This window comes from Anguilla anguilla, chromosome 16 (genome assembly GCF_013347855.1).
Source record: "Anguilla anguilla isolate fAngAng1 chromosome 16, fAngAng1.pri, whole genome shotgun sequence".
NCBI lineage: Eukaryota > Metazoa > Chordata > Actinopteri > Anguilliformes > Anguillidae > Anguilla > Anguilla anguilla.
Genome location: NC_049216.1, coordinates 34,174,444 through 34,196,358, shown reverse-complemented (window position 1 = coordinate 34,196,358; position 21,915 = coordinate 34,174,444). Strand labels below are relative to the sequence as shown.

Below are 21,915 nucleotides of genomic sequence, written 5' to 3'. Positions count from 1 at the left end.
ACACATAAATACATAATCCGCATAAGGAAATCCCTCATGCTAAAAATAACGTTAAATAAATGACTTCGTATTAGTTAAGGCACAGGTCCAGTGTGTGGATGGGCCCTGTGGTCTGTTATCTACTTAATGTCACAGTTGGTCAATAAAAAGCTAAAATGACATTCACATCATCGCAAACAGGTATATTAACGGTTCTCGCACAACGCCCGAAGACATCTGAACAAAACATCTCATCTACGGGTCATCAGCATGCGATTACCACCGTGAAAACAGCAGCGGCGGCTCTGCAGTGCCACCTGGTGGCCGACTTACGCCTGACTTTCAGAGACACGGTCTTCTTGGTCCGGATGAGGCTGATCACTTCCTCGTGGATGCAGGACGAAATGGAATAACCGTTGATCCGCATGATCTCGTCACCGACCTGAGGTCAAAGGTCGACACACAAGAGGCCGTCACAGAGAGCACCGTGTGAAACTGAAGAAATCCTGATACTTATCTAATATGTGGACAAGAGCTCACGACCTGAGCAGAGATCATGTTTAATTCATACCTAAGCAGGCTGTATGCCCGATACTGTTATTGATCTTGCGAATGGGCCCACAAATCATGCTGATGTTAAATCTGTGGTGAGGACTGTGGGGTGGCTAGAGGACAGATTCAAACTAAGGGGGTAATTTTTTGAAAAACTGGCTTTCTGTCACTCTGATGTACAGCAATCCAATGCTCTGAACACTGGGATGAATAATTTACTGGATTGTAAATCTTCACAGTGAACTCTGGTGTCAGGAGGATAATTAGTTTTATCCCCAAAACACGACTTAATTTGACACGTATGTGACACAGCTTTGTGAAACCAACAGTTCACCAGATAATGAATATGTGAACCATGGAAATTGCACTAAATGGTCTTTAAATATTCAGAACCCATTGATTTTTTTTTTTTAATTAATGTGACCCAAAAATGGCCCTAAACTGCCCCCTAGTGGATAACATTGGTGAAGTGCACAATTTGAAATACCATTTCTTCAAGAGTCCAGCGGTCATGACTGAAAGCCATGGCAAGAATTTGAATCGATCTCTGTGATTTCACATAGCCCTGATCCCTTAAATCAGTGGATTCAAACAAATCTCAGAGAGTACTACATTTGGTAAAATATCTAATTATTCACAGTTCTGCAAACATATGCAGCATAAATGCGATAATTCATCAGTGAGAAACATTATATGTGTGTGCAGTGAAAAGTTAAAAGAAAAAAACAGAAAGAAACATGTGAAAAATGCTCTTGAAACTTTGCTTCAATTCTGAACCAATTCTTGACCCCACCAAGTGACCGCCCCCCCCACCCCCCACCCAATATTTCTGTGAGTCTCTGCCCACCGTGACCAATTCACCTGGGGGCTGGGGGGGGACACCCCTCTCCAGGTGACTCCCCAATGTTTCTGAGAGTCTCCGCCCACAGTAACCTCTTCACTCCCAGGGGGGCCCGCCCCAGCCCCAGCCCCAGCCCCCTGGCCCCGCCCCTGCCCCCGCCCCCACCCGCACCCCAGCTCACCTGCAGGCCCACGTTCGCCGCCTGCCCGTCCTTCACGATCTGGGAGATGAAGAGGCCGCAGCCAAACTCCAGCCCCCCCCTCACGCTCAGGCCCAGCCCCTCTGGGTGGGTCCGGTCCAGACGCACCTCCTTCAGCTTCCTGGGGTCCCATTTTTGGGGGGGGGCATGGGGGGGGAGTGCAGAGGTAAAACAGCTAGTCATTCACTCATTCATCCATCCGTTCATTCATTCATTCATTCACTTACTTCAGCCACGCTTATCCAGAGTGTTTTTCACACCTCACATTTGTACAGACTATCCATCAATAGAGCTGGATATTTTTATGAGGGTTAAGCAGTCAATTCCACTTCAGTTCAGTCTGAAATTAATTTAAATTCTGTTCGAGAACTGGGAATAAATTCCCATAATGTTCCACGAAAGTGCTTACAAATTACAAGCTGAGGGTTCTATAATTCTGATTTTACCAGCATCAAAAGCGTTTAATTATTTTAAATAATTATGTGAATCAGGTGTGGTAGACATGAAACTTTCTGCACACTCCATTTCTTGCTTGTGGGCAGGCAAAATCCCCTCGCCCCACCCAATTCCACACCACCCCCCTGCCTTATCCCGCCCCGCTCCGCCCCGCCCCGCCCCGACCCCACCTCCTCACCGGGATCGTTTGGGCGTGAGCTGGTCGTACTCCACCTGGTGCTTGAGGGGGATGAGGGGGCGGATGGCGTCGAACAGGGGCAGGCGGGGCGGGTCGTTGATCACCAGCTTCAGGTCCCCCACCAGGACCGGCAGGTCCATGGACCTACAGGAGGAAGCCCTCAGAACTCAGCCTTCGCCCATTTATACGGGGTACCCCCAAAAGTGCCATCACACCTCCCATATGAGCTTAACATGCTTTAGTTAGCATCCCTAATGAGAGAGAAATGGGGGGTGGACCACTGGAAAGAACTCATCATATAGTCCACCCCCCTAGGAGGGGCACTCGCTCTGCACACCATCCCGAGCGCACGTATTGTTTAACTTTTTACATGTTATTTATTGTTATTTCTTAAAACAATTATTGTCTTGTGGTTATTAGTTAAAATATAGGTAGGCTTGTTTTGTATTAGGTTTCCTTTTTCTGAGTGTTTTGTTTTTTTTTGTAATCTAGGGAATGTCTATGTCTGAATGTAATTTTTGTTCCTTTTGACTTTTAAAGGAATACGTTTTAAAAAATGTAAAATGTAACAACCAAATAAAGATACTTCATCCCTAATGCTAGGTTCCCCCCAACTTTAGATCAGATCAATTTAATTTGTATAACACTTTTTTTTTTACAGACAACTGTCAAAGATGCTTTACAGAGTAACAGAAGGAAAACTGGGCAAAACCAGGCCCTAACTCCCAAAAAGCAAACAAGTGAGATAAAAATTAAAACTTTGTTATGGTAGCAATAATTTTATTCCTGTTTATGGTCTGGGTAAGTAGTGACTAGGGAAAGTACATCGGTGTTCTCATTTTTCAAACAGAAACCAGAGAGGAGTTCTCCCCCAATCACAGAGTTGGTGTTGGTAACAACAAAGAGAAGAAAGTCAGCTGTGATTGGTGGATGCCTCATGGTTATGCTCCCTTCAGACAAAAGAGCTCTCAGAAGTTAAGCAACCAATCATCATCAGGGGTGATGTTTCTTCTAATCAACATACTTGGTGATTGGTGGAGATCCTCTCTAGTTTGTCAGAAAAAACGAACAACACCAATGAGCCACCCCCCCCACCCAACCCCCTTCTCAACGCCCCTGGTCATAGTGCATGCTTCACTGTAACAAGGCAAAGGTACAAGGCACACCTGACACACCAGCGGTGAGACTGTAATATACCCCATTGATCAAACTCAAACTTGGGTTACACCAACATAACAGCTTAACACTTTACAATAGATCATGTGTTCTTGGACTTCTCCCTGTGGGCCAGATGGTTTTTAAAAAAAATGGTGCATAAGGACAAACTATTTTCCACAAACTACTTGTATAACAGTGCATCGACAAAATGCACTTACACATATGTTCAAACAAAGTAGCTTCCATATCAACGTATGCCTATTGCTTATTAATATATCGCTAGCGGTAAATAATTAAAAGTATGTTGATGGCAGGTTGCACAGGCCCCTGGCACTGCAGCTGAATTCGTTGAGCATAAGCGTGTGATAAAGGTTAACTTATCACACAGGGGTGTCTAGCCTTTTGCTTTCAGTTAGCAAATAGCCTACCAATCCCCGCAGAAAGACTGCTTAATTCCAATCATGCAATAAATTAACATAAATACAATTCTGCACTGGTTTTGGTGAAGTATGATATATTCATTGGTGAATGTCGAAAAACTATGGGAACGTGAATTATATATCAACAAAATTGAGTATTTGTAAGAAATGTGATGTTGTGGAAAATATGTGTCCATTACTCACCATGGGACAGCCGCTTATGAATTTAAGAACCGGCCGAACTACATGAATTATTAATCGGAGTCATTTCACTCTTGACTCGCATATCAAAAGCGAGAGCTTTTGTGAATAGGGGGCTCATTTGAACGGAGCTGCGCGAGGACGCGAACAGGACACCATGCCAGCAGGAAACAATCTCGCGCCTCCCCGCCGAGCTCACGTGGAAACTAGCGCCGCAGCTACATTACACGTCATTCAGCCGCCTTTATTAAGCGCCGCGCGATCCGAAACCGTATCTCGCGCATTCGCTCGCGCTGGTCTGTTATCGGCGACCTCCGGAGCGCCTTCGGTGAAGGCTACTCTTGCCCATATCGCGCGTCACATCAGAGGAAAATAATACGGAACGGAAAACGCATCAATATTCCGGTCAAAGTTGAAAAGTGACTTCTAAAATTAATTCGAGAGAAAGTGATGACTTAATTTGCTTTCTAAGAAAAGGCGAACTATGCAAAAACCAAATTGAGGGAAAGCAATGCAGCCTCCAATGTCAGGGCATATAATATTAAATATTAGCTACTATATAAAAATATAATCATTCAAATCAATACATAAAATAAAGTCAATAAATCATTTTTCTTATGGATATGGAATAACACGCAGCCTAGCTTTTTTTCTCGGCAAAATCTCTCTCAATGGAGTCACATATGTATAAACGGCTTGCGTGTCCTACAGCTCACTAAATAATATAGTGATGTCCACTACACTATATGCCTCTAAGTCCAACAAGTCAACTTGGGAGTCAGCCAAGTTGAAATCTTTCACAATCTTCAATAAATCATATTTAAGTTACCACAAAACTGACAATATTATAAAACAGAAAAAAAAAACAGAAAACACAAATGTCTAAATTCAATAGCTGGGGTTAAGGAGAAAGTGTGTGGAGTTCCAGCCGAACCCAAGCCGGAGTGTGACAGGGTTGTGGGAGCAGGAGAACTCACTGATGGTACATCCGCAGCACATCGTACAGGTAATCCTTCTCTGCCTCATTGTCAATCAACAGCTCTACCTGCAAAATAAGGAGATCTGTGAGCGGCCTGTTCACTTCCTCATGATGCACACGACATGCGCGCACGCACGCACACACACACACACACACACACACACACACAATCAAACACGCACACCATACGCGCATACACATACTCAAACAAATGTGCACACACAGATAAACACATACACACACATAAACACACAAACAAAAACACACAGACATGCTCTCTCACATACAGACAAACACACACACACACACACAAACAAACACCACACGCAAACACACACACAGACATGCTTTCTCACATACAAACACACACACGCACACACACACACACACACATATATACACACACACACACACACACACACAGCAGTGGGCTCCCCAGGGCAGGCAGGCAGCCCGAAGCCACTCTTCAGCAGAGCGATGTGGAGAGAGAACAGAAGCGCAGAGCTTTGCCTCTTACCTGGTAGCGGCTGAACTGCTGCAGCAAGGTCCTGAGGAAGCGCTTGGGCCATTCGTTAATATAACACATCCTCCCCCCCCCCCTCATATAAGCGACGCGGGGCCGCACGCAAGAATGTCCCCACGGTTACTGCGGATACCGCGATCGGCGACACGCTAACCTCTCAGCGGATCGATCTGTCTGCCGCTGTATCAGCGAGCTCCGCCCGGCTGCCGTCTGAGAGCAGCTTCCATTCCCCATGACAAAAAACGAGGTGGGGGGTGGGGGTGTGTGGGGGGGTGATCAGGGGGTGTCTGCTTACAGCACATCACCAGTAGTCTGGCAACACATGCACCGTAAGGGCGGCGTATTATAACGGGAACTGGGCTTGTAACCTGAAGGTTGCAGGTTTGATTCCCGGGTAGGACACTGCCATTGAACCCTTGAGGAAGGTATTTAACCTGCATTGCTTCAGTATATAATACATCCAGCTTTATAAAAGGATAATGTGTACTGATGTGCATCTCTGGATGAGAGCATCTGCTAAATGCCTGTAATGTGATGGCAGAGCCATTCACACAGAGGTGAGGTGGAGCCCACAGATAGACCAGCCCAAAACACACCTGGACCACAGGCGCTTTATTGTCATTTGTGCAGCACTGTAATTGTAACTGTAACTACCTCATTTTGAACATTAAATAAAAGCAACTTTTAAAAACTGCAAATGAACGAAATTTGGGTAATAAAAAACGATATAAATACTTAAATATGAAATACAAGCGAATTTCATTTTTCTGAAAAAAGACCCTGCTAGGCTCAGCCCAATTGTATATCCATTTAGGCTGTGAGAACAGCGGCCTGCCATTCAGAAATTAAAAATATTTAATACGTATTAATACCACTGCCATTTCTGGGAAATTTTCAAAAGGAACCTACTGTCTCCAACTCAGCAACCATGGCAAGTGATATCTCAGATTAGCTAATATCTGAATGGTCGTTTAGCAATTTTTTTTAGATCTATGATTAGCCCACATTCACATTGGTCACTTTTCAAAGGATGAGTCTACGGTTTAGTTTTTTATTGTTTGTATACTCGTTTTCTTTAATGCCTCAGTTCTGTCAAGTTGTATAGTGGCTGAGTAGAGGCCAATTAACAGCATTCTTTTCTTTTTTTCCCCAAATGCACAAAATTACCGGTCAGAATAGTTTCTAAAGCTGGCAACTGGTCAGATAATATTTCTGTGGAATGCAGGGAGCTTCCAGCCAATGAATGATGAGATTACAGCCAGCGCACAGAGACATTAAAAGCAGAACCAGCCCTGTGTGAGAGTGGGCCTCAGCAGAGTTGACTCATGGCTGTATAACATGCTGTTGCAACAGTAATATGGTGGAACCTTTGACCTTTGGACACTGATAAAGAGAATCACAGGGAACTTGTGAGAGAGAGAGGCGTTAGCTACGAGATGTTAGCGTACATTGGAATGGTAACTCAGGTGAAGCACGGAAGCGCATGGGGCTAATCATGACTGTTCGTTCTAACGATTTTAACAAGTCTGAGTTAGTTTGTTAGCTTTAGAAAGGTTTTGTGTACAACTGAACACTACAAAACGTGAGCGAAAGGTATGTGTGTGTGTGTGTGGGGGGGGGGGGGGGGGTTAACCACTGCAAACACAGTGGGTGTGTTTCTCACTAGAACTTAAGTGGTGAATTAATTCCCATACAATTCACATCTCAGACACATTACTGTCAATCTTCTGTGGTTTGTGCGCTTGGTTATAACCGCCTGGCATGCATCGTAAAACGAAATGACCTTCAGCCTACTGAAAATGCATTTTATGACCGTGGTCATCAGGGGCATAGCTAGGAATTCTTTTTTTTTTTTTCCTTCTTTATTTTTTTAAAATAAAACAAAAAATAATTATTGTAGCTTTGGGCGCCTAGAATCATTACCACCTTTCACCCGACTAGAGACGCCCTGGTTGTCATACGAGGGGAGCTCAAACGCTTGGAATCACACACAGCTCGCAAATTATCAGACAGCATGGGTCGGGGAGCTTCATTAATTAAAAGCCCCTCACAGTGCGTTATTGTTCGGCCTCCAGTGCCTGTTATTGTGCCCCATTAAGCCGCTATTGGTGCCGTTTCAATTCAGGGCGACAGTACATCAACCCCCCAAGCTTTCCGCCTGGTCGCGCATTTCCGAAACTGCTTCTAAATTATCTCCCGTCCGAAGGGCCCATTGTAGGAATCCAGAAAGGATAAAGCTGCACTCAAATCATGAGCAGTTCCAACGCAAAATAATAAACACGCGCTTTGTTTTTCTCTCTCTCTCTTCCATTTGCCTTTAAACTAATAAATAAATAAAAAGAAAATAGCTCAATTAGCACAAGCGAACTATTAATCATTCTACTGTTCAAGTTATGTTTTAATGAAAGCCAAAAAACGACCTGCTCATGCAGGTGAATTATTAATTTAGTGTAGTAGCCTACTGTGCACCTGCACCCCCAGTAACCAATCAAGAACGCACAAAAAGGGAATTGCTTACGTCACTGTCATCTCAGGCACAGGTGCGGTCTAGGAATTTAATTTACCAAAAACAAATGTTGTTTTAAACAAAAATAATAATAATTAGCTGTCCGCGATCTAAATAAATGTTGCAATAATAACTATACTCGCCGTGTTCTGTGTCTGTATCCAACCGTTTAGTAGCTACAACATAAGAAATTACATTTTTCAATAGTTTGCCATTGCAGTAGCCTAGCTAGCATAGTCCAGCATCATCGAGTTGTTTCCTCTCGGCACATAAATGCGAGCAGCACACCTGCCCAATGACAGTTTTCCCCACAGACAGATAAACAGACCACACTGTGCAATAATAATCGTTCGGTATAGATCTAAATAAAATAAAAACACCACGAACCTTGTCAGCTAAACTGTCCTTCCCCCATTACAACCAGAAGGGTTCAGAGTACATCTCTCCCCGCTTCCAACTTTAAAAGCGAGACGCAGTAGGCTACCGATTGCTTCTCCCGTTAAGGGGTAAGATAACGTCAACCCATTATTACCAAATATCAGCTCCGAATGTCGTACCTTGTGTCTGAATTCTCTCGCTACTTTTCGCTCCATGGTGCAGCGCAGGCCCCCCTCTCCGTGTTCTCTCTGTCCGGCGCGCTTCCCTTAGTTACTGTGTAAACTGCGATGCGCGAGGGCTGGGCGGAGTGTGTCCGAAGGTGGCGTCCTCCTTCGTGCGTGCCTGTCACTCACGTCCGTGTCGCTCAGGTGGCTATACCTGAGACCAGAAAAGACTGTGTGAAGAACCAGTCGCTGTAACTGCAAATTCTAGCGCTGCCCACGACCGCTTGTTTTTTGTTTTTTTTGTTTTTTTGTGAACATAGCCTACTTTTTTTTTATTTGGAAGCAGGTGGTGCAGGTATAAAAATCATGGGCATAAACAGGCGGTTCAGGTTGAAAGTTTCAAATATTAATGGGAAAAAACGTATTAATTTATTCCATATTAATAATAAGTCAAGTTTCTTCTATTACCACACTGCTAGGCTGGTGTAATTAATCTCAGTACAGATGGAATGGCTGTTACAATACACCACAAGTTAACTTTATTATTAAGTTAATAATTAACTTAATAATAAAGAGAATTCTTCCCGTTACAGTTTTTACATAGACAGTTGCACATAATACGTTGATGTTTGGTGCATGAACAGTTCAGCTAATGCATTTCGAACAGGTTCGGGTCTCAGCGCAGGACATTGGACGGTTCAACTGAAACGTGAAAGACAGGGCTTGTAGAGACGATTTAGATTAACGGTGTCTTCACCTACACCCGTCGCCGCTTTCACATATCCAACAAAACAGAAAATGTAAAGTTGTTAGAAGAACAGACTGCAGGTCAAATATATTTATTATTATTATAAATATATTTTTCATCGTATTCATTTATTCGTTCGTTCGTTCAATCATTCATTGGTAAGGCAATTGCCCACTCAGGTAAAAAGGTGCAATAACTAAATTGTATCAAAGTGTAAAATGTATTTTGACCTCTAGGGGGCACAAGAGATGCATAGAACCTTTGCCTCTGAAAAAAATGTCAAGCTATGATTACACAATGTGAGCAGTTGGTGCGATATTTAAAATAAATTTGTATGGTAAGCTGAATAGTTGGACACACGATTAGTGAATTTTCAAAAATGGACGCAATTAAAAGACAGAAAATGTACATTTTTAGGTCGATGCAAATAAAAAAAAAATTAAATATTTATTTGCTCTAATCAAGTAAAATTAATTTAACTCATTATTTCAGATATTTAGTATTTATAGGACCTTAAAAAGGCAAAGTCAACATTAAACTTCATGCTTAAAAAAGAAACATTCAAAAAAAAACTCTGATATACTACAGGTCACAAGTTCATTAAAGGGTACATATCGGATCTCCTGAGCCGTAAAGGGGTGATTGAGTGAGTGTCCAGATGGAGTTTATGTTTGGGCTGAAGATGAGTTATTTCCGCCCCGCTTCTGGGAAAAGGCTCCTTCTGTCACACACAGGGGCGAGAAGCTCAGCAGGCGAGGCCCTGAGCTGGAACCTACTCCTCTCCCAGCGAAGGGTGTGTTTCTCTCTCTCCCTCTCTCTCCCTCTCTCTCACGCACACACACACACACACACACACACACACACTGTCACGCACACTCTCACGCACACACACCCACACACCCTCTCAGTCTCCTTATCACACATCCTTTCTCTCGCTCTCTCTCTCTCACGCACACACACTCTCTCTCTCTCTCTCACACACACACACACACATGCCCTCTCAGTCTCTTTATCACACATCCTCTCTCTCTCTCTCTCTCTCATGGGCCCTGGCTCTCAGCCAATCCTGACAGCACAGTAACCAAACTCCCCCATTAGATGTCATTACAGCGTTACACACACCGCTGTTACACCTGATTACTACAACGCAGCACCCCACCGCACCCCAACATTACACCCCTGTTACACAAAATTACTACAACTGTGATGCCAGGAAGGGGACTGGGTGCTGCGGAACCAGGTGATGCTCAGTGTGGTGGGTTGGTGCCAGTTTTTGGGTTTGTTCCTTGAGGTGTTTTGGTTTGCTGTTATTTTAAAAATGTTTTCTAGAGGATTTCTTTGACTTTGGTGTTTTTGAAGAAAACCGTAGTTTCGTCCAGTCTCTTCACAGCGTGAGCAGGGGCCCCATCCCCAGCCCTGCCTCACAGCACGTATACCTTCACTCTGTCGGTGGTGGGGTTTTTTGGGAAACTGTCCCCACCGCCCTGCCCGAAGGGTGGTTACGGATACTACGGTCGGCAGTCTGATAAAACAGCAGACCTGAGTCACATGTGTATCTGGAAGAGTTTAACTCCTTATATTCCATTCCCAGTAGCCGCCTGCCCGCTTTCAGTGAAAATGCTAACATGCTAACAAAGCTACAATTATGCTCCGAATGCAGATTTTAAACTAGATTTATGGACTCATGGAATTTTCTGCCAGATCTGTCAGCAATACGCAGCAAGCCTACTGGTGTCTAGAGGACAGTAATGCATTTGAAATTATTTATCTTGGCTCAGATTTCTGCTTCATTTTTTGCTTAATTTTAAATAATATTAATCTTAATAAAAATTAATAATTAATTCATTTTGATCATTTAGAGGTTAATTCTTGTTCGACTCTTTGCCATTCCAATACAGTCAAAGTCTTGCATCACCCAAAATAACTTTTTTTTTGTGCAAAAACCTGACTGTCCAACATAGTCGAGCGTGAGTAGCAGAAATGGTAGCAGATTCGGCTCCAGTTCATCCGTGCAGCCGGTCACCTCACAATGGCACGCTAAGACCAGGCTAGGCTCCTGGGGTCAGCCTGTTCTGACTGATCATTATTTAGATCAGCCATTGGTGCTCGTGATTTTCTCCCCTTCCTTAAATAAAAGCATCTGCTTTAGGTTGCTATGCCTGAGATCATAAGATCTTGCTAAGTGACTGAGCTGTAATTGTAAGGCAGGTTTTGCGGGCCAGGTCTGATGTGCACACTGATCCTGGAACAGCTTCCTCCCACCTCTCGCCTGTCCTGGAATAACCCCCCCCCCCCCCCCCCCGGTCCTGTGTGGGGAATTCCTGCCGAGATCAAAATTCCGACGAATTACCGGAATACCGGAATACCGGAATACTTGGGCCAAGCCTTTAGCCTTTAGCACGCACAACTCAGAAAGGTCAGGGGTCAGGGGTCGGGGGGGAGGGGCTAACGTATCACTTTATCCCACAAAGCAACCCCAGCCAGGTCTCTGATGTGTGCATTTGTTCAGATTTGGTTAAAATTATATAATTTTTTATTTATTTATCTGTGATTTATGTGTGCCCGAGGATAATCCACTTGAGCTAAAATCTCTTTATCAAGACGTTAAAAACAATTATATTACAAATTATTCAAAAGCACAGTAAAGGCATTATTGTAACTCCCACGAGCCTGGGCGTTTGACATAAAGACGGAGGGGCTGTCTCCTCTCCTTTCACTAAAAAATACAAATAAATAAAAGATCAGTTATACCTGCGTGCACCAGGGTAGGAAATTAACTTTTTAACTTAAAGGGCTTTTTTTGCCCTTGTGAAATATGTTTCGGGGGCATTTTGGATCATTTCCAGGGCAATTTTATAAAATGTTGGGAAATACCTTAGTTCTTCTATGTTGCATGACAGACCAATATTCAATGACTCTTATCCAAGCATATTTTATTTCTAAAAGTTCACAAACAATCACAGTTAAAAATCCTCCTTTCCTATCATCTCGACAACACTGTTGATTGTCTGGCATGTTATGTAATGTACTTGGCAAAAAAGTTTCAAATAACATGCCCTATGGCAAAAGACAAAAAACATATATCAACATGTTCACATACACTGCATCAACATGAACGATTTTAAGAGGAACGCTTTTGGTTGAGCAGTATAAGCCTGCCCGTTTCGTAGCCTCTCCTTAGCAACAGCTTCCCCACCACAATTTTTTGCGGGCATTTTGCCCCGAGCCCCCGTTACTTTCCGACCCTGGCGTGCACAGAGAAACTGCCAGCGTGTGCCAGCTGCACCTGCGGACTACGCCTTCTGGAACATACTGTGGCTCACGGAGGAACCATGTTCTGCCACGCAACGACATCATCACCGCCTCCCTGACTCCGCCCCCTCATTACATTACATTACAGGCATTTAGCAGACGCTCTTATCCAGAGCGACTTACACAACTTTTTTACATAGCATTTTACATTGTATCCAGTTATACAGCTGGATATATACTGAAGCAATTGCTCAAGGGTACAACGGCAGTGTCCTACCCGGGAATCGAACCTACAACCTTTCGGTTACAAGTCCAGTTCCTTACCCACTGTGCTACACTCGTCTCAGGGACCATGCTTACAAAGCATGGCTACCATTCTGAGAATCCTCTTCATCATCTTCATCATCCTCATCATCATTATAATCAGCACCATCACCATCATCATAATCATCAACAACCATCTTCATCATCATCACCGCTGAACTGCAGGGAAAGTGTGTGTAAAATATTAGCACTGTACTCACAGACCCACCACCAGGGCAGCGCTGTTACACCGTTACACCAGAGCCTAGACCATCACCTGGCTGCACACCAGAGGAGACAGGAGATGGGACATGGGAGGCAGGGCAGGGGGTGGGGGCTACAGGGGAAGGGGAGGGGGGGTACAGAGCGCGGTTGGGTGGGGGGGGGTACAGGTCATGGCTTGTGGGCCTTTTTCACAGAATCTGGGGTCACAGAGCGTTGTTCACAGGTGGTTATGGGTACAGAGGGGGTTGTGTAGATGAAAAGGGGCGGGGTTTGGGACACTCCCCTGCCTCGCCCCCTGCTGCAAGCCGGCCTGCGGGGGCAGGGTAACCGTGACGATGGTGGCTAAAAATACAGCAGCATTTGTTGAGGATTTAATGGCGAGGCTGTGCGGCTGCTGCAGGGATCTGGGGGGGGGGGGGGCATGGGGGGGTAGAGCGACTCAGGTTTCGCACCGACAGAAGCACACGCCTTTTTGAAATCCTTCAGTGTAATCCATTATTTCAGATTTTTAAAAATTATTTAAGTTTTCATTACGATGCTGAAACGGGCGTCCATGCTAAGAGTCTCAGTGGCTCCCTTTTAAACACAGACTTCCAGTACAATTCCCCCAGTCCTGATGTCCTCATGTTCCTACAGGATGGTTGTATTCAAGTCTGTTCATGCAGATTCACTCACTGTATTTCTGTTGTAACACTTTTTTTAAAAAATTCTAATTCAAAACAAACCAAGATCTAGCTGCTTTGGTTTTTTTTTTTTTTTTTTTAAATTTTTTTTACTTTTGATACTTACGAACATTTAATATCAGGTTCTTTAAGATTTTTATTTCAGTAAAACATGAATGCGTATGAATGGGTTTTGTCTGACTTTTGCCATTCTTTTTGCCTCCAGCAGAGGGCCTGACTCATGTGTGGGTCTCCAGGACCGGCAGCTCTGTCTACCATCACAACACAGACCTCTATAGCAGCTCTTCCCAAACCCAATCCAGGGTATGCTTACTTTACACCAAAAAAAAAATGTCATTAATATATTTAATTTATAGAACTGAAGTGTATAAACGGAGCAGTATAAAGTGAATCTCATGTACTGACTGACTGAACAATTTTTTTTGATCAATTAATTGATTGGTCGGTTGACTGATTGACTGGCGAACTAAACCACACCTTAGCCTTCATTTGTGAAAGCCTGAAATGTAACATTGGTCTGTGGGAGACAGAGTGAAAAAAGGACAAAGAGCCAAAACTGCAGTGAGATTTTGGGCCCTGGATGCCGGCTGTCTCAGTAAAGAGGCAGAAGTGCTGTGGGATTTTGGCCCCTGGATGCCGGCTGTCTCAGTAAAGAGGCAGAAGTGCAGTGGGATTTTGGCCCCTGGATGCCAGCTGTCTCAGTAAAGAGGCAGAAGTGCAGTGGGATTTTGGCCCCTGGATGCCTGCTGTCTAAGTAAAGAGGCAGAAGTGCAGTGGGATTTTGGGCCCCTGGATGCCGGCTGTCTCAGTAAAGAGGCAGAAGTGCAGTGGGATTTTGGCCCCTGGATGCCGGCTGTCTCAGTGAAGAGGCAGAAGTGCAGTGGGATTTTGGCCCCTGGATGCCGGCTGTCTCAGTGAAGAGGCAGAAGTGCAGTGGGCTTTTGGCCCCTGGATGTCGGCTGTTTCAGTAAAGACGCAGAAGTGCAGTGGGATTTTGGGCCCTGGATGCCGGCTGTCTCAGCAAAGCGCTAACGTTTCACTCACGTTGCCCTCGTCTCCAGATCCCGCTGAAGATGACCTCATCCTGGCGACCATATCAAGCTTCTCAGAAGCAGCGTGATTGCATGATTCCCCCCCCCCCCATAGCGAGACCCCCACGCCCTGCACCCTTTGTCTCTCTCATAACCCCGCTTATATAACAGTTGCTTTATGGTTTTTTTTCTCGGGTTTCCAGACTGCCAGTTGCTGCTCGGATCAGGGCGCCCCACAGTACTGAGCTGTGTCAGCAGATTCAGCTGTTACTGTTCCTCCTCCTCTTCACCCCCCTCCCAAACCCACGAGGAGCCCCTGCCCTCCTCCCCCCTACACTATGCCCCCCTTTCATCTGCCCTGGTGCGTGGAGCCTCTATGGAGGGACCAGCTGGACCGATAGGAGATCAGGGACAGAAACAGTCTATGCCTCTGGTGGCTGTGTAACATAGTGTAATACAAGTGTAGTGTAATGGTTAGAATGCTGAGCTTGCCATTCAGAGGTTGCAGGTTTGAGTCCTAGAAGGCGCAGTGTGCACCCCTGACTGGTGAGGAGGTTATAGTAATGAGAGTGACCAGAGACCAGACCTGTGCCACTACAACTACCATTCGGGTACCCGCTCCCAACCACAAAGAACGTTCACCTCCACCTGATCTACACACTGGAGCAGAGCCTTAACAGTTAGTAACAGTACAGGGGCGACACAGTTCAGGAGGTAGGAGCGTTTGTTTGTACCAGACCATGGGGCCCTTGCACACACTGGAACAGAGCCTTAACAGATACCAGACCATGAGGCCCATCCACACACTGGAACAGAGCCTTTACAGATACCAGACCATGGGGCCCATCCACACACTGGAACAGAGCCTTTACAGATACCAGACCATGGGGCCCATCCACACACTGGCACAGAGCCTTAACAGATACTATACCATAGGGCCCATTCACACACTGGAACAGAGCCTTAACAGATACCAGACCATGGGGCCCATCCACACACTGGAACAGAGCCTTAACAGATACCAGACCATGGGGCCCATCCACACACTGGAACAGAGCCTTAACAGATACCAGACCATGGGGCCCTTCCACACACTGGAACAGAGCCTTAACAGATCCTATACCATAGGGCCCATCCACACACTGGAACAGAGCCTTAACAGATACTATACCATAGGGCCCATCCACACACTGGAACAGTGGCTAAATAGTGAGAGCCACTCACACTGTGTTTTATTTATCAGTGTCTGATAATGTGTCCAATCCCAGCGCTGTCCTCACACACTTGTGCTCTGAGTCACACTGTGAATCAGGCAGCTTCAAGGAAAATGTTCATCTGGGTGCTGACAGAGACGTGTGCGTGTGTGTGTGTGCGTGTGTGCGTGTGTGCGTGTGTGCACGACCCGTGTGTGCAGCTGGTTGTGGGTCTTGGTGCTACTAGAAGTGGTGTTTGCAACCACAGCCTTGATTCACTCCAGTTATTAATGATCCCAAGGCACACACACACACACGCATCACTACACCGCCCTGTGTTACGGTTGCCTGACGATGGAACACCCCCCATTACATTACATTACATTCATTTGGCAGACGCTTTTATCCAAAGCGACGTACAAGAAGTGCATTTTCATGATCGTAGACAACTGCTGAACACGGGTTCAGTAAGGTACAATTACTTATTTTGTACAGCTATTTCTAGCTGAGAACAATGAACACTATCCTGGTCTAACATCTGCAAAGCCAAACTAGGCAGAAGATTAAGCTAGAATATTAGGACAAATACAATTTACCAAGAAGTGCAGGGATGGGGCAACATGTAACAAGTGACAAGGAAAAAGGGTTTTTTTTTTTTTTTTTTTTTTTTTTTTTTTTTTTAATATATATATATATACACAGCATGGTGGTGGTTATTCTAGGTATAGTCTGAAGAGATGAGTCTTCAGGCCACGGCGGAAGGGGGGAGGGAATAAAGCGCAGGGGGGAGGGGGGAGGGAATAAAAAAGACACCAGGCTGGAGCGAGCCGTAAACGTCTTTCCTCGGGCCGCCTGTGTGGGCGCTCGTAAACCTGTCCGCGTGTCCTCCAGCACGTCGCAGCGAACCCAGCGAAATGAGGTTCCCCAGGGGCCTGTCCGAGGGTCCATTACCAATCCCCCCCCCCCCCCACCCCCCACCCCACAGCTGCTCTCTCCAATCCCACACAGCTCTCCCTAAAACACAGAGTCACCGCATCAATCCAGCGCGGGCGGGGGGGAAGGGGGGGAAGGGGGGGGGGGGGCAGCAGACACTCCGCCTGCTGCTCACTGGGGGTTTTTCCGTTTAAGCCGAATTTTACTAAAGATTCTTAAAACTAACTTCAGCTTTTTTTTTTAACTGTTTTAGAAAAGTTTAACTTTGTCATTTTGGTTCAGGAAGTACGTAACACAACATTGCCAACATCTTTTATCTGAAAAGACATAATGCTCCCCGTGTCCTGGGGGATTTTTATTCTGGTTCCTGTTGCAAACTCCATTTTAAAATCTCCATTGGAAAATAAGGTGTGGAGAACTGTTCTAGAAGCATTCAAATATCTGTTCAATGGAAGTACTATAACTCTGTTTGATGGGACTGATATGAATATCTATTGAAAAAACTAATTTTATAAAGGGCAGAGAAATTAAAAATGATTTTTTAATTTTTTTAACTCGCCCCTGGAAGTCAGGATCCAAAGGTGACCTGAGCACCTGATAACAGTAAAGATTGGCCATTTCAGTTTAATGGGGAATGTGTGATTAAGCTTCCGCGTTCCTTCAGATTGAGTCTGTTTAAGTTTCTTTGCATTGCTCAATCAATCAATCAATCAATCAATCCGACTTTTCATATGTACTACTTTCAATAAAGCATCTGCTGGTCTGGCAAAGAACCTTACATTCACCCAGCTCAACACCCCCAAAGAACATGACATCCACCCCCACATTCACCCCCAAAGAACATGACATTCACCCTCCAAAGATCCCCACATTCACCCCCAAAAAACCCCACATTCACCCCCAAAGATCCCCACATTCACCCCCAAATAACCCCACATTCACCCCCAAAGATCCCCACATTCACCCCCAAAGATCCCCACATTCACCCCCAAAGATCCCCACATTCACCCTCAAAAGAGTCCCACATTCACCTCCAAAGAGCCCCACATTCACCTCCAAAGAGCCCCACATTCACCCCCAAAGATCCCCAAATTCACCCCCAAAGAGCCCCACATTCACCCCCAAAAGATCCCCAAATTCACCCCCAAAGAGCCCCACATTCACCCCCAAAAGATCCCCACATTCACCTCCAAAGAGCCCCACATTCACCCCCAAAAGATCCCCACATTCACCCCCAAAAGATCCCCACATTCACCCCCAAAGATCCCCACATTCACCCCCAAAGATCCCCACATTCACCCCCAAAGATCCCCACATTCACCCCCAAAAGATCCCCACATTCACCCCCAAAGATCCCCACATTCACCCCCAAAGATCCCCACATTCACCCCCAAAGATCCCCACATTCACCCCCAAAGATCCCCACATTCACCTCCAAAGATCCCCACATTCACCCCCAAAGATCCCCACATTCACCCCCAAAGAACCCCACATTCACCCCCAAAGATCCCCACATACACCCCCAAAAGAACCCCACATTCACCCCCAAAGATCCCCACATTCACCCCCAAAAGAGTCCCACATTCACCCTCCAAAGAGCCCCACATTCACCCTCCAAAGAGCCCCACATTCACCCTCCAAAGAGCCCCACATTCACCCTCCAAAGAGCCCCACATTCACCCTCCAAAAGAGTCCCAAATCACCAAGCTTGTCACCCTTGGTTACAACAGGTGGGGACCTTTGGTCTCTTTGGGGTTAAACAGAAGGCCCTGAGGGGCACACCCTGAATCACACACGCTCCACACTGTACTGTACGGCCCTAATCCCTAACCCCCCCCCACCCCCCCTTCACAGCAGCGGCCGGGGTGTAATGGCCATCGCAGCTGTCCCTCCCCGAAACATGGTCCCATTGTCCCAGTCCCGCTCAGCTGTAGAAGCAAACGTCCCAAACGGACCAAATGAAAAAACAAGGTGTCCGAAATCTGCAGGACCCCCTCAGCTGCCTGGGGTGGGGGGGGGGGGGATTTTAGGGCAGGGGACGCTGCCCGCGTGATTGGCTGTTCAGTGTGCAGTGCAAGGCAAGTGATACGGTAGTTAAGGTTTACAGACAGGTGGAGGGAGTGTGTCATTGCCGTGGGCGGAGCAACAGGGGTGCACGTTTTCGACAAGAGGCTCCATTGTCCCCCCCCCCCCCCCCCCCCCACAGCAGGGCACCTGTTACCAGGTGTGCTCAAAGGCAGTGACATCACACACATCATTTTATTCTGTCTTTTAGTATAATAGCTTTGTTTCTGAATAACAGTGTGGAAGCTTACTATCTTTTACACCGAAGGGTGACCATTGAGTTCAATAAATACTATCTACATTTTTTCATTCATCTACCAAGACTCAATTGTAATGCTTTTGTGGGTGGTTCAATTATGAACGACATAGCTGATATAGATTTCAGTTAACAGCAAAGGAAGTCCAGGAGACCAAGCAATTCAAGGCAGTAATCGAGCTGTTTTAAAATGCTCTATCTATAAAGCTTTCAAGCGGCGACTTAAGAAAATGTTCGCCGGAGAGCTCGTGAAAAAAATTGTTCATCTCCATTTCAGCAAGTCGCTGACATAAATATAGCTAAATGCGTTTAAACATTTCATCAGGCGGAAATATCCACGGATACAAACTTAGCTGTGGCATTTACCTATAAAGCGCAGGGTACTCCCACACTTGCCAGACGAACAAGTATCTCAGTCAGGCAGTTGTCAGTTCCCCTAATGATCTTTTCACCGCAGAAATACAAACGGCAAACGATTTCAACAGGTCCGCGCACCCGCGAGAGGCTGTCAGTGCGTTTTCAACCTTTCAAAAGGCCGTAAGGCAATCAGCGGAGGCACACGTGGTCTATTTTGAAACGAGGGAGACGAGGCATGAGCCGGTATTGATGTCTAAAACGTTACCGAGACGCATTTCATAGTCGTGTTCGTTGGTCGTTTAGCGATAGTGAAATTTTTAGAATTAGCGGACGGCGAGTGTTTGTTTGTGTGCAGGGGCGCCGCCTAGGATTTTGGGCCCCATGAAAAGATATCATATGCCAGCACCCCATAAAATCCAATGTTCTAATATTTTTTGTGGGCCCCTGTCGTTCCGGGATCTTGGAACCACCAACGGCATCCGTGTGTGTGTGTGTGTCCTAGTCCAAAATTTTGGAGAAGTGTACTGTCCACTCTACCATAATTATGCCCGTTGTAAGATGTGGTTTTTCCTCATAACGCGATTTTCGCATTAAAACATATATATATATATATATATATATATTTCTTTCTATCACGCTGTTCGCACCTTTTTTTACCGGAGGGAGAAAAAGGGCAATATCCCTGCAGCGAGCACCAGGGGGCAGTAGAGTTACATATGCAGGCCAATGAAAGGCAATGACAAAATGTTCGTTGTCCTTACTGTTCAGAGTGGATATATTTTCAGAAATCTCTCGGAATTATTGAATTATTGTTAACTACACGGGCGTAACAAATGTCTGTTTTAATAATAATAACCACATCTCAGATCTGAAGTTTTTTTTTATTATGAAGGGAACTAGAACACCGCACCGACCATCCGACGGGATCAGCAAGAATAAGGAGACGCCACGGCGCTGATTTCTGTCATAGAGATGCGCCCTCTAGTGGCCAATAACACGTCTGCTGAGCAATAACATTAACATTTGTCGAGCAATGCACATGGTCATTAATAGATGACTCAGGTTTTTGTCCATAGTGTGAGGAGATTTTTACAGGAGAACTGCTATTGAACAACTTGTTTTCTCTTTCGCTCAGTTTTTCAGTTGTATTCATTTTTTTCACCTCTGAGAGATTTATTCATGTAAGGGATAACTGACACAGTAAATAAAACATTTGGATGACTTACTTCATTAATTATTAAACTAGATATTATGAAATTGGTTAGTATTTCACTTGAATGCTTTTTTGTTACAACACATGCACACACACGCACGCTCACACACATTCAAGCGTGCAGACGCACACGCGCTCACACACACACAGATCCATCCCCCCCCACACACACACAAGCGCGCACACGCACACACACACGCACGCGTGCGCAGACGAACGCGCACACACACACACATGCACACACACATATACGCACGCACACACGCGCGCACACGCACACACACATGCACACACACATACGCACGCACACACACACGCTCATACACACGTCCCGCCTTGCTGGTGCAGTTACATCCAGTCAGATTTGAGTAAATCCACAGCGAACATCACAGGCGCCGGTGTGGTGGAGCGGTTAAGCTGAAGGTTCACAACCTGAAGGTGGCAGAGATAATGGCTTGTTACCCCAGGGGATAGTCTGTGCTCTTGGGGAAGGTACCGACCGCGAGCGGTCTCAGTGAATAACCCCACGGTTTAGCCGGATAACGCGTCCGATATGCGCTCCGCAAGGCATCGGGCCAAACAGATAAATAAGAATGAACTACACGGCCGTCATGGCGACTTACCGTTCAGCTGGGTTTCTTACTGCCGCGTGTAACGGGCGATATTTTCCGCGGTCCTCCAGCCAGGCTCAGGGAACAGCGGCAGTGGAACCCTGGGAATCCAGACTGCGCCGCGGCGAATCCGCAAATCCGCTTCCTCTGCCACCGCTGCGCTAGCCCCCTGTCAGAGAGTGCAGTCTTCATGTCAAGCCAAGCCATTTATTTTAAAAGGGCATTTTGCAAAAAAAAAAAAAAAAAAGCATAATATTCTTTACCACAGACCCTGGCCTACCTCCCCACCTCCCAACCACCCACTACCCCAAAAGAAAGCCTAGGGTGACAGGGGCAAGGAGAAATGCCCTCAGAGGGCAAACAGGGAGAAACCTTGGGAGGAATCAGACTGAACAGAGGGGATAGGGTTAGGACATGGTCCACAGCGACCGACATGGTCAGTCATGTCAAGTATTCCCGAGGGAATTTGAAAGGGAAAAATACATTTCATGTAATACATTATATATGTATGAA

General features: G+C 45.7%; 1 protein-coding gene across 1 annotated transcript in view; it reads right to left on the bottom strand.

Annotated features, from left to right (window-relative positions):
- The window catches only part of ush1c (Usher syndrome 1C), a 45,460-nt gene extending 23,972 nt beyond the window's left edge, over positions 1-21,488 (bottom strand). The window contains exons 1-6 of the mRNA XM_035396038.1: positions 21,415-21,488; positions 8,549-8,747; positions 4,961-5,028; positions 2,206-2,349; positions 1,554-1,692; positions 313-421 (exon numbers count right to left, since the gene is read on the bottom strand). Of these exons, the coding sequence (XP_035251929.1) occupies positions 313-421; positions 1,554-1,692; positions 2,206-2,349; positions 4,961-5,028; positions 8,549-8,584 (496 nt within the window). The 5' untranslated portion in view covers positions 8,585-8,747; positions 21,415-21,488. The remainder of the gene's footprint in view (positions 1-312; positions 422-1,553; positions 1,693-2,205; positions 2,350-4,960; positions 5,029-8,548; positions 8,748-21,414) is intronic.
- Between the last annotated feature and the right edge of the window lie 427 nt (positions 21,489-21,915).